This window comes from Melanostigma gelatinosum (genome assembly GCF_949748355.1).
Source record: "Melanostigma gelatinosum genome assembly, chromosome: 11".
Classification (NCBI taxonomy): domain Eukaryota; kingdom Metazoa; phylum Chordata; class Actinopteri; order Perciformes; family Zoarcidae; genus Melanostigma; species Melanostigma gelatinosum.
The window spans coordinates 6,523,472-6,536,995 of record NC_136644.1 but is presented as its reverse complement, the minus strand read 5'-3'; the positions used below and the strand labels follow the sequence as shown (position 1 = coordinate 6,536,995).

Genomic DNA, 13,524 nt, shown 5'->3' with positions numbered 1-13,524 from the left:
GCCGTTCAACACATATTACAGCAGGGCCAGAAGTTTACTATTGAAACGGCATTAAGCGCGACAGAATAAGACCGGAAGTGTGGTGATTGGACCTTCAAATTAAAGGTTTGGCAGGACAAACGCTCATGCAAAATGAGTCGATGTAGTTCCACACTGGTTTCTAACTATTTTGATGAGTCAACTGGTTGATTTTGTTGTAATATGAAATACTTTTAATAATTGATGAATTGTTTAGATAATTTGTCATCCAATATTGCCTAACAGTTTCCAGCTATTTAAGTAGAAATAATTATTATTAATATAATAATTTATAATATATAATTATTATGATAACATTGTCTGTTTTTTTGGGGGGGCAAATGGTCGGTTAAAAGCAGCCATTTGAAGATGTCACCATGGAGCATTTCTCACAAGTTAGTATTCTGAACAATTACTCCATCTAAACAAACAAAACATTAATGGGTTAGCAAAACAAGTACTGGTCACAGCTCTACATACTACCTTTGCTGAGTGTAGTTACTATAATCTATGGTACTACTCTATAGTATGAACACTTGACATGATCACAGAGGAGGATGAAAAGCAACAGTCATATACTGTATGTAGTACCCAACATTGCAATGTTAATGCACAAAACAAACAAACAATGACAGTGCACATCTGCTCCGAAGTTGCTTTAACAAATAACTCGCAAAACGCTAAGAGAAAGAAAAGTAGTGGTTTTATTTTGACACGTCTCTACCGGAAGTTCCATTCATAAACCACGGCAGACTTGACTGTGGATACACCGGTGGTGTCCCAGTGGCAGGCACATGCACAGCCTGGAGATCCGGGAGCGGAGCGCCTGAAGTGGAGTGGCCGACGGCAGCGCACGCCCATCGGCTTACAGGTAGAGGTGGAAGACCGCGGGACGGACGGAGGAGACGGACTCATACACGGCAACCAAGGTGAGTTTAACGTTCACTCGGTAGTCCGTGACGGCAGAGGCTTTGTTTTTGATGGCATGAGTTCGGAGTTCAGCTACCGTATGGTGGGACTGTTTAGGCAAATTAGGCTAACTGTCAGTTGGCTGGCGTCACTCAACTTAACCTACATCTCGGGGAATTTTGTTTTATCTTTGTGTTTGAAGTACATCAGGGCTGGTTTGTATAGAAATCATTGGCTTGATTCCAAGTGTCAACAAGTGCATGACCCCATGTGTCCTCGCGCGAACAGTATTCTGGTCTTGCGAAGTGCACACACCCATTTCCATGAACTACTTCACCCCAGATGTCAACAGAGATGTGAAGTGACATGTTGCTCCCTCTTTATGGTCTTGGAAGTGGTAATGCTGAGCTGGTCTCCAGAGAGATCTCAGCAATCAGGGAGGAGTACAGGACTCAGCGCTGCCTCTCTGAAAGAGGATGAATGGATGGGTCAGCCAGCCTCCTTATGATGCAGAAAGATGGGAGGAAGGAGAGTGTGGAGTGGGTGAGATGTGGATGGATGATGACAGCAGGGATGCATAGATGGATGAAAATGAGAGAGAGAAAGAGAAGATAAATATGGGCGTGTGTTTAAACGGGTCGATGGATGGTCAGATAGATGAGATGCAAAGGGAGGGGAGGAGAGTCTATTGCCCCCCCCCCCCCTTCTCGTCCTCCGCTCAGCATCCACCGACCCCAGAAGTGTATGCAGTGCGAGGCCGCGTTGACTGGTGGACGCAGAGAGTGAGCAGCAGGTGACGGATAGAGAAGAGAAACAGTGGAAGGATCTCGCCCCGGTTCATAGCACAGGGATGAGAGGGATGGATAGATAGGGGGGGGGGGTTGCATTTCTCTTTTTAAAAAACACCACCTCCATTTAACAGCATCTGCTCAGCTATCTGAGTGGATGAATTTCAGGCACGCGAGTGTGAGTCCTCAAATAGCTGAGATTCCTCACTCTGACATTCAAACACACGAGTACTCTGTTACCACATCAAGCCCGAGTTCATGTCATGAAATCGCTCACTTTGTTTTCGCCGTAGTCCAAAATGCAAAGATATTCAATCAACAGTCTCATAGACAAAATAAATTACTTCAAAGTGTTAATCATTTACATAATAAAAAAGATCATAAAGAGGAAAAAATAACCAAATATTTGCAAAATATTGTACTGTTTTTGACTACTACATTATCAATTAATAAAAATAAAATAAAACTATTTGGGGACAGAAAGAATCAGGCAGTAGTCATTCGTCCTGTGATCACTTCTTTGTGCTGACGTCTCCTGTTCCTACGTGGGATTTCTCTGCTATTTTTGACAAACGATTATTTTCATCACCAGTTGATGATGTTTGCTGTTTAATGGATGAAGCGTACATAATGCCAGGAATTCATTTTTTCATTTTCTTGTTGTGTTCGACCAGCAGTCCAAAACCAAAAGACAATTTACAATGATGTCAACCTGAGAAAAGCACCCAATCGCCACATACCGAGAGCAAAGAATCGTGGGATTTTTTTGTTTATGAATGAGCTTCACAGTGTGACACACCGTTCTTCTACGTCCTCTGATAGATGGCTCTAGCCAGAGATCCAGGGGCGGGCCAGGAGCAGAGAGACGCAGCCGACCAAAACTTTGACTACATGTTCAAGCTGCTGATCATCGGCAACAGCAGCGTGGGGAAGACCTCCTTCCTGTTCCGCTTCGCAGACGACTCCTTCACCTCGGCCTTTGTCAGCACAGTGGGCATCGACTTCAAGGTCAAGACCATCTACAGGAGCGACAAGCGGGTCAAGCTTCAGATCTGGGTTCGTTGGGGAAACCTCTCACATGTGCTGTAAACACAAGTCGTTTGTAAAAGACCAAGCTATGTGACTTTATTGTAGTTTAAAGCAACATTTTGAGATGTAGAATAACAGGATTTGTCTTTATATTTTTTGTCCTTTTTTAAGTAGTTTGTACTCATTTAGTTTGCCAACTTATCCTGGCATGAAAAAGCTAATTAAAAATCCCTTGCTCTCCTTCACCTTCCTGCTGTCAAACTGTTTACCGTCACGCGCTGATAGTGTGGTTTCTCCTCTGCAGCAGGAGGAAAGCGTGAAAGCCTGGCAGATAAGGCCAGAACACACTGATAGATGTTTGCTCAGTGCAGAGGCAGAGCGTCGTAAAAAGCTGGCACACTGTGTTTCAGTTCGGCCAGGTTTAACTCTTAATCAACCCGGCACATAAAAAACAACTCTGATATTATAGACTACTGCTACTTGTGGCGGTTGCAGACTGCCCGGAAAAGTTCGAGGTCGTCACCTGGTTTGGCTCTCGTTTGAATACCCTGAAGTCTAATTTGCACCTTTAGCAGTAAGCCCTTGGCTAGCTCTATTGAACCAAAGCTATGTATCTGCAAACAGACTCTTTTAGGACTAATAATTAGGACAAATATTTTTGCATCAAATATGTTAGTGTTTGCAAGTCTTTACTGTGTGTTTGACTATGTTCATGTCCCTTCAGAATAGAAAACATGACACACAAAAATCCTCCATTTAAACCCAGATTAATTTAGAATTACCCATCTTTCCCATTCATTACAATATATATATATATATATATATATATATATATATATATATATATAATATATATATATATTATATATATATATATATATATATATATAATATATATATATATTAGATTTATTTTATTTTTATTTTTTTCCGCTAATGTGTTTAGGAAGGAACAAAATTCCTTAAAATATTCCAAATTCGTAATTTTGCCATCTTGGTTTTTGATCATCGACATCCTTTTTTTTATTAATTTTTTCTTCAACCAGAAGTGAATTTAGTACAACTGAAATGTGAGTAAGACATTTTTAGGCCAAGAAAATGAACTGAAAACACACTGTGAAAGGGTTAAAGTTGTAAGACAAAAACACTGACAACTCCCAGACCTGACGACGTCGTGGTAGCGACCTGTCAACCACAAGGTAGCCCCGCCCTAAAGCATCCCCTGCTTTATGGTCTATTTTACTCTAAATGGACCATAAATACGAAATGAACATCATGCTGTGTTGAAGAAGACTTGAAACTAGAGATTGAGACCATAAACTCATGTTTACAATGTTTACTGAGGTAACAAATCAAGAGAGAAGTAGTCATTTTCTCATAGACTTCTACACAACCAGACTTCTTTTTGAAAGCAAAGAAGTCGCCCCCTGATGGCCATTAGACAGAATACAAGTTGAAGGCACTTTAGCTTCACTTCTTAGTCCCTGAGGTTGCTGGCTGGTAAGGAAGCATAGAATCATTATTTTCTCAATGGTGCCCAAGTATTGTGTAAATAGGACATCAGGGTATCAAAATCATCGAGGATGAAGAAAAGAACCAAAAGTCTCTTTGTTGGCCACCTCTAAACAAGTCTGAGAAGAACAAACATGCTAATTGGTTATGTTTAACCGGATGAAGAGTCGCGTTAGCCTCTGGCAGAGGTGTCAGTTTAGAATCATCATCAAGGTATAAAGAGCTTTCCAAGAGAATGCTCAGGAAGCGTTTTCACTCCCCACAGTAGATAAAAGAATATATATATATATACTGTACAGACCAAAGGGGTTAGCTGGCACTATATCAGCAACAGTAAGCATACAACACTGCAGTCTATTTCATGCCAGGGCTGTAATTCACTTGAGGTAATTATCTGGGGTTGAGAGGTCCTAAAATACAGCTTCAAGCGATGGCAGAGGGAATCGTGCTTTTGAAGGCGTTGTTGCGCAACGCGGATTGTTTCTCCTCCCCGCGTTCCCGCGTTCGCCCTCTCACACGCCGCTGCCTGTCACGGATGCGGAGTAAACTCATTCCTCACACTCTGCAGCTAATGACAGTCAATGTTCAACATCGTCCCCAGACGGCGGGGGGTTCATGAAAGATGCATGGGTTTGAGCTGCCGGAGCTGAATGTGCTTACCGCGCAGACTGACTCTGTAGAACAGGTCTATTACTGAATGCTGTTGGAAGGCGAGGGCTCAACCCCACACTACTCCATCCAACACTTAAACAGTTCAAGGCACAGCCGAGGAGCAGACCTCGGTGTGTATATCTACAGGGTGTGGCAGCATCGACACCTGCCGGGAGGGATTCGCTTCTGTTCCACCAGTCATTGGTTAACCCCGTCCTCTCCCTGCTCCTCTGGGGTTTCAGCAACACAGGGTCGCAGACTTCCTCAGGTTGTGTCATGTGTTCACAGGACACAGCGGGGCAGGAGCGCTACCGGACCATCACCACAGCTTACTACAGAGGAGCCATGGGGTTCCTGCTGATGTACGATATCACCAGCCAGGAGTCCTTCTGCGCCGTACAGGACTGGTGGGTGGACCAGTATTCACATGTTGGCCTGCGTATCGGTTATCAAATAAAGTTTGGGGGTCGTCCCCCAAGACAATTTATTTGTGAGGTTTTTTTTACTTAAAGCGGTGCAATTTCACATCATTTTGGACCATTATTGTTACTATAGATAACGCCCTAAAAGCTGAAGTACAAAACTGTCATTGAATTATTATTTTCTTATTTACACGTATCACAGCCGTCATATGAACATTTCATTCTTCTGGCAATGTTTGCCCTGTGAAATCATGTTCTGTAAAGAGCAGATTCAGAAAACTTGTTGAACGAATTCAGTTTTGTTTCATTTGTTTCAAAAGTTGTGACGAACAATTCACTAAATTAAAGCGATGTGTTGTCCCACGACATTTGAATTTGGAGTTTTTATGAAGTCAAGCATATTGACGATTTACCTCCAGTCCTTGTAAAATATTTACTGTAGTTAAAGGATAAAGAGTTATACTTAACCACATTAAAACCCAGCAAAATATCAGCAATTAGAGGTACTTGAAATGAATAACAGTCAATGGAAAAAACCAAGCAAAAATATATATATATCTATAATTTTCCTATTACTCGCAGCTCTAAACATGTACATGTCCTTACATGTACAGACAGTTCATCTTTAAACAGTGGTGGAGGAAGTATATTAGAATTAAGTAGAATTAAGAAGTAGTGTTATGTCGCTATATACGTCATATTACAGGAACATTATTACTGATGCGCTAACAAGTAAGTTGAGGTGGAGTTGGTTTCAATCACTTGTAAGTTGATAAGTTTTGTATGTAAAATTATAATGTGTAAAAGTCACTTTACCTCTCAGACAGAAGTAGAAAAAAGTGCAATATTCTCCTCAAAACATGTATTGAAGTACAAAGTAGCATGGAATTGAAACACTCAAGTGAAGTACTTACACACTGTACTTAAGCGCAGATCTTGAGTAAATATGCTTTGTTACTTTCCACCGCTGGCTGCAGGTAAATACAGTAAAGTGTGTTTATTGTGAGAAACCATCGCTTTGCTGTTTCACAGGGCAACCCAGATCAAGACGTACTCGTGGGGCAACGCTCAAGTCGTGCTGGTAGGCAATAAGCTGGACTTGGAAGAAGACAGACAGGTCCCCGCCGAAGACGCCCAAAGACTGGCTACAGAGCTCGGTTGGCACACACACACACACACACACACACGCTCAGCAAGAACACACGAGACAAAGCTCCTCTCCTTCCTCCGCTCTCCGCAGGCTTCCAGTTCTTCGAGGCCAGCGCCAAAGACAACGTCAACGTGAAGCAGGTGTTTGACCAGCTGGCGGACGTCATCTGCGAGAGGATGAACGAGAGCGTCAACGGCGACGCCAGTCCGTCAGCCAATCACACGGAGGCCGGCCTGAAGGAGACGCCCCGCAGCGGCCCGGGCGGCTGCGCGTGCTGATGGCTGGCAGTGGGAGTTCACACAAAGCTGGTTTCACAGTCGCGCGCACACACACACACACACACACACATACAGATTACCGGATTGTCCAAAAATGATCATTGTAGACGTACTTATTCATGTTACTGCAATACTTTAATGGATGCTTTGCTCCTTTTCTTTTGTTGTCATTTGATCACGATTTGGTGACGACTCCCGCCTCGTCATTCTAATGTGACTGTTACACTGAGATGCCAAAGAGCTGCACTGAGCGGCGGTGCCTTTTCTTTTTTCAACCCGTCACCTCTGCTTCAGTACTTGTTGTTTAGTGGGTGAAAGGCACCTGTTGCAGGTGAGGATGCAACTGAATGGCAGGAGCATTGTTCGGGGGATGTCTGGGATTTTTGACCTGTATCATGCCGCCCCCTTGTGGCTGCTGCATGGAAATGCATCACTGTGACTCATTACCGCACACACTGTGTCCTGTGAACTTGTTGTCCTGCTGAGGAAGAAGGAAGTTCAAACATACCGAAAGGGTGCTGTTTCCTTACAGTCTTATTACTGTTTTGGAGGGATATTGTCATTTGGTTTTAATTTCTATTTTTCTTTTTTGTACCTGCTGCTCATTCCATATTTCCTTTTCCAGGTTTATTGTGTCTCTATACCTGTGGATTAAAAGATGTGGGTCCATATAGTACGTCTGTTGGTTTTCATTTGCACAAAGTCTGTTATCTTAATGTTATTTTTCGGAATTAAACAACGCTTCTAAATAATAAGCATAATTCTTTATACGTTTCTAAGAAATGAGTCACTTTAATATGGAACAAGAGTCAAACATTTATTCCCGCATTTATTAGCAAATTAATTATTCCTCAAGTTTGTTTTTATAAATTATTAATTTATGTCGGCTTTTCAGCTTTGTGTTGAATTTAACAAATCATTCATGAACATGAATATTATATATTTACAGGTTTATGGTCATGAAAGTTTCTGTTCTATTTTTGAAGGGACTTTGGTCACCAGGAAATGCTGCTTGGCCCAAAAGCAAAGTCGGTGACGTCTAGGACATGAACCCTTTTTTCTTTTTTATCTCTGTGTGTGTGTGTGTGTGTGTGTGTGTGTGTGTGTGTGTGTGTGTGTGTGTGTGTGTGTGTGTGTGTGTGTGTGTGTGTGTGTGTGTACTTGTGAAAAGATAAAGGGGCATGTGAAAGCCTTGTTGAGCAGACACTCCTGATTGATCAGACCTCAGCAGACAGACAGAGCTGCACAGGTAAGAGCTTCATGCTTTTTCATACTTTTAATTAAATCATCCAACTATATGATCAACAAAACCTTTTATTTCTTGCATAAACCTGCCTTAAAAACACATTATGGCGAGTTAACATATGACATGATGCAGTATGATGAATGACGTAATCAATCATATTTACCTCGAGGTGGCTGATAACCTGATTGTTGTTGTTTCATTTGAGTAGTTGTACATCATATTTGAATGGGTTCACTTCAAATATATGACACTGTATTGTATTTACCAACAAACTAGTTGAACCAAGAATCGTCCAGCTCGGTTCTCTTTAATAGTATATAAAAAACAAAATGCTACATTTCAAATAAAAGAGTTGATGTCGGAAATTTACTTTCTGATTTAGCCAATAAACGCAGTCTAAGCAAACAACATGAGAGTTTCCTGGTGATATAAAAACATTGTATGGCCTCCGTGGAAACTGTATGTTCCCACTGAATAATACAGCCAAAGCTACAATAAGGAAGATAAAAGGATCAATAAATATAAAACTGAGCTCATATCTCTGACACAGAGAAACTAAGTTGTTCAAGGTTGGGGACAAGGCTGTTAGTTTTATGACTTTTCTGGGCTACTTGCAGTGTGACAAGCAGTCAACTGATAAGATGACTTTTCCTCAATTACCTAATCATGAACTTATCGGAGGACATTTCAATTATTGCAACCATATCATGACCATAACATGTTCATGATCTATTTACTTGGCACCTTTTTTTTTAAACCTGTTTCATGAATGTTATGGCATTCTCCATTTCAAGTTGTGAACATATTTAACATTGTGGAAAAGACACTTCATATAGTGGTAATAATTGAATGTTAAAATTGAAAGAGAGCGCCACAATAAAACTGCTCATACAGTTTTACAATGAAAAGGAGGAAGTGAGTTTTCTGCCTCTCTACCAGATGGAGACAACATGTGTAAAGAGGAAACCCACAAACATTACGGTTCGCTTGGTAATCCTTTAAATAGCTTGCAGGCAAGGCAAAATTGAAAAAAACAAATAAGTGTTGATATGAACGAGCACCTTATCTCACACATCAACCGAAACCCCGGGATGAGGTCAGCAGAACAAACCTGCTACATGTAAAGGAGTTTAAGACCCCTTGTGTGTTCCTGCCAGTTGCTGTGGTTAATGTATAACCAAAGCAAATGCCGCTTGACCCACGTTGGTGCACGCTTGTGTTGTCAGCCATTCTCATACCATTGATTTTCCTATGAGAGGCAAAATGCAAAGTTGTGCAGTTAACCAAAATCCCCCAAGAGATCAATAAGGAAGTGTGACCAGTTATACTATGATTTAGCTGTCGGCTCAGTTTAACAACCTTTTTTCTTCTCTGTTTTATTGAAGTGTGAATAAAAGAAGAAGGAAAAACAAACGCCAAGATGTGTTGCTCCGGCTTTCTCAAAGTCATGATGTTTATCTTCAATGGCGGCATCTTTGTAAGTTGCAAAAAAAGGAAACTACTTCTTTTCGACTTCTGTTGCAGAAGAAAACAGACGAGAGAGCACGATAGCAAGCTATTCACTTTGGATTTGTATACAATTCTCCTTCACAGTAATACGTTAGCTGTGTACTTCCTATATTCAGCGATATTGACATTTTGGGAAAAACACAAGAGTTATACGATAAGATTGATACCACTCTCGTGTCTGTACACTGAAGATGAAGTTACAGTCAGGAGACAGTTAGCTTAGCTTAGCTTTCCCAGAGTGTTCTGCCTAGACCAGCCCTACTGTGCTGTGATTGGCTAGTACTGGCTAGTAGTACTGTGCTGTGATTGGCTAGTACTGGCTAGTATTACTGTGCTGTGATTGGCTAGTACTGGCTGGTATTACTGTGCTGTGATTGGCTAGTACTGGCCAGTATTACTGTGCTGTGATTGGCTAGTACTGGCCAGAATTACTGTGCTGTGATTGGCTAGTACTGGCTAATACTACTGTGCTGGGATTGGCTAGTACTGGCTGGTATTACTGTGCTGTGATTGGCTAGTACTGGCCAGTATTACTGTGCTGTGATTGGCTAGTACTGGCTAGTATTACTGTGCTGTGATTGGCTAGTACTGGCTAGTATTACTGTGCTGTGATTGGCTAGTACTGGCTGGTATTACTGTGCTGTGATTGGCTAGTACTGGCTAGTATTACTGTGCTGTAATTGGCTAGTACTGGCTAGTATTACTGTGCTGTGATTGGCTAGTACTGGCTGGTATTACTGTGCTGTGATTGGCTAGTACTGGCTAATACTACTGTGCTGGGATTGGCTAGTACTGGCTAGTATTACTGTGCTGTGATTGGCTACTACTGGCCAGTATTACTGTGCTGTGATTGGCTAGTACTGGCTAGTATTACTGTGCTGTGATTGGCTAGTACTGGCTGGTATTACTGTGCTGTGATTGGCTAGTACTGGCTAGTATTACTGTGCTGTAATTGGCTAGTACTGGCTAGTATTACTGTGCTGTAATTGGCTAGTACTGGCTAGTATTACTGTGTTGGCTGGTACTGGCCTGTACTACTGTGCTGTGACTAGTTTATAAGCCCTGCTTCCTGTCTTTATGCTAAGCTAAGCTAAACAGAAGCTGGCTGTAGCTTCATATTTGCCGTAAAGGCACAAAAGCAAATAAGCTAATTTCCAAAAATGTTGAACTATTCTTTTTGTCTTTTTTTAAACATTCTAAATAATTATCAGGCTGAACTTGTGATCACCTTTGTAATGACTCATATCCACAGTTCATCACAGCACAAGTGTTTTTTATGGAAGGCCTACAACACAACCTTTTTTAGGATTCTTAACTTTTGCATTTTCCCGACCATTAACTCCTTTTCAGCATGTTTGCAATGCATATTTTATAACACTTTACCATTATTTCTCCATGCTTTAAAGCCACATCCTTGTATCATCTCTCTACTTTCTTCTTTCTCCCTGTTCTTTCCTCACCCAACACACAGTTGGCAGGTGCATGCATCCTGGGTGTGGGAGTGTGGGTGAAGGTGGACAGTAGTTCTCTGCTGGGTTTGCTGGATAACGTGGAGGGCACTCCGTCTGGGTTATCCCAGCTGGTCAACGTGGCCTACCTGCTCATCGCAGTGGGCGCCGTGCTGCTGGTCATTGGCTTCCTGGGCTGCTGCGGAGCTGTCAGGGAGAGCAGGTGTATGCTGCTGACGGTGAGTGATGTTTGCCAGATCAACTGCACTGGATAGGACTGAAGGAACTTATCAAAATATTATTTTTTTAGAAAAGTTTATAGAAATTTGCAATAATGCCACAACCTTTTAGACCTTTTTAGCTACTTAAAACATAATGGATCACAATATTCAATTAAATAATCTGATTGAATACGATTTAATAAATGTCTTACTTGTGGTAGTATGAAGTATGTTCAAAATGACATGAAGCTTTTGAAATATAACTATTTTTTTTGTATTAGAACTGAGGAGAATAGAGAATTGCCTGTATATCTGAGATTTTTTGGATATGAAATGTGAATTCTGGTAACTGTAAAAGTTATTTCAACAGAGAAGTCAAGCAGAATGCCTTCTCATTCGGTCCTGGTGTGAATGTGCTAAATATTTTAGCATGTAGCTTTAGGTTTGCGGTAAAAATCTGATGAAATGCTCTTCGTCCAGGCCTGTTTCTCACTCTGTTGGTGAGGTTTTATGGATTCACAATACTGTCTGACAGGGAAAGTTTTACAGCATCATTTATGATTTTCTCAACCATCCAGTTCTTCAGCATTGTGCTGATTATCTTCCTCATCGAGGTAGCGGGAGCTGTGGTGCTGCTCGTCTTCAAGGATTCGGTAAGTGGCTCTCGAGGATCCACTTGGCAATAATTGTCATTTGGTCAGATTTTGTTTGAAAAACCCTGAAGAGCTTTGCTAAAAAATGGTGTCCTTTTCAGGCCAAGCAGGTTCTTGTTCATCTGGAGGATGCCGTTAAAAAAAGCATCAAAGAGAATTATGGAAACATTGAGAGTTTCACCTCTCTCTGGAACGCCACCATGACGGAGGTATACTGCATTTTGAATCGATCTTTTAAGTGAAGTAAAGTCCTGACGTGTACTCACGGTTGATGCAACCTTCGAGACAAAAGTAGTGTCTCTTTTATCCCACAGCTCAGCCACCACTAACAGGTATTTGATTACTTGAATATACTCTGTGGATTTGCGCTCAAGGCACACTTTGTTACCTTGCTACAGTGAAAAGAGTAATCGCTCTATGCTGATGTCCAAAACTGTCTTCTTTTCCAAATTTCATGGGAATGTGTATTATTTTCTTCTACATTTGTATAATCTACACCTCTGTCTACACTGTAGCATCACAGCAGTGGAGTTAAGACTATTAAATTGTGTTTTTGTTAAGATTTGGGACTAACACTTGTTGTGGTTTCCTTCTAGTTTGAGTGCTGCGGATACAATAACTACACCGATTTCAGCGGCTCCCGTTTTAACATGGGCCACGATCTCTATCCAGTCACATGTTGCAATGAAACCATCTGCACCACAGACAACGCACAGTTGTCGGTAGGAGACCACTCTACTCTGGGTTTAACTCGGTGCCCGTGACCAACAAAACCATTCATTGTGACGAAGCGCAACAGTCAATTCCTAATCTCTGCTCAAACCTGGTGTTTCCCTTCCAGATGATTGGTGGCTGCTTTACAATGCTGCTGCAGCTGATAGAGGAAAACACTGTGATCATTGCAGGGCTGGCTCTAGGAATCGCTGCTCTAGAGGTATCAGTATCAAACAGACATTATATCGACATTACATAGACCTTTGGCAACAGCGTTGCTTTTATAGAGCGGTATTTGAATGAAATATCTTTCAATCGTCATTTCTTTTACTTTATCTCTCATGCTACCATGTCCTGATAAATAGAGACCGGATTTGCATTGCTAGGCAACATCTCTGGTTCGTGTTTACTTGATGTCATTCACATACACAATAAATAATCCCTCTGTGACATTTGTCTGCAAATAACAATAATGATAACTTGCTACAATACTTGTCTGTGGACACATAGTGGCCTTTGAAGTGGCCATAATCGGTATTTTTACAACAACAATTTATCACATGACAATGTGAGAGGGGTTGCTGGTAGCGATTCACAGTTTAGTTTCTTGTTATTTGACGGGGTTATTTGTTCAGGCCACTAAGGACTGCTGATTTTAGTGTCACACTATGTTAACGCTGTCACTTCCTGGGAAATATTTCCAGCATAAATTGACTTGAACTCTCAATTTAGGCTGTTACAAACCCTTTACAACTGATTTACCTTTAAACATCAAAATGGTTCAGTTGTGACCCAGTGCCTGGGTTTTTCAGAAATCTATGATTCTGCAGAGTATATCCTACAGAACATTGTTAAATCTGTTACTTGTATCTCAGATCCATTGTTTAGATAATGTGTTGATGAACTCTTGTCTTCACAGGTTGCTGCGATGGTGGTTTCGATGGTCCTCTACCAGAATATTGGCAACAAGGCGTGA

The 13,524-nt window shown here is 41.4% G+C and overlaps 2 protein-coding genes across 2 annotated transcripts; both read left to right on the top strand.

The window, feature by feature from the left end:
* Positions 1-807: 807 nt before the first annotated feature.
* On the top strand, positions 808-7,416 carry LOC306785002 (ras-related protein Rab-3D-like). Its single transcript, XM_079279224.1, has 5 exons — positions 808-947; positions 2,538-2,771; positions 5,196-5,314; positions 6,362-6,486; positions 6,570-7,416. Exons 2-5 carry the CDS (start codon positions 2,538-2,540, stop codon positions 6,755-6,757), a joined length of 666 nt encoding a protein of 221 aa, XP_079135350.1. The 5' UTR covers positions 808-947; the 3' UTR covers positions 6,758-7,416.
* A 2,007-nt stretch (positions 7,417-9,423) lies between these two features.
* On the top strand, positions 9,424-13,524 carry tspan34a (tetraspanin 34a; the record flags this gene model as incomplete). The annotated part of the gene is made up of 7 exons (XM_079278605.1): positions 9,424-9,480; positions 10,984-11,199; positions 11,760-11,834; positions 11,936-12,043; positions 12,431-12,556; positions 12,676-12,768; positions 13,468-13,524. The coding sequence occupies 7 exons, from the start codon at positions 9,424-9,426 to the stop codon at positions 13,522-13,524; spliced, it is 732 nt and encodes a 243-aa protein (XP_079134731.1).

Bases quoted from the DNA above. Each gene is read 5' to 3' on its own strand.
- LOC306785002 (XM_079279224.1), top strand. From the start codon at position 2,538: ATGGCTCTAGCCAGAGATCCAGGGGCGGGCCAGGAGCAGAGAGACGCA. The intron at 2,772-5,195 runs GTTCGTTGGGGA...ATGTGTTCACAG, and splicing joins GGGTCAAGCTTCAGATCTGG to GACACAGCGGGGCAGGAGCG. The intron at 5,315-6,361 runs GTGGGTGGACCA...GCTGTTTCACAG, and splicing joins TTCTGCGCCGTACAGGACTG to GGCAACCCAGATCAAGACGT.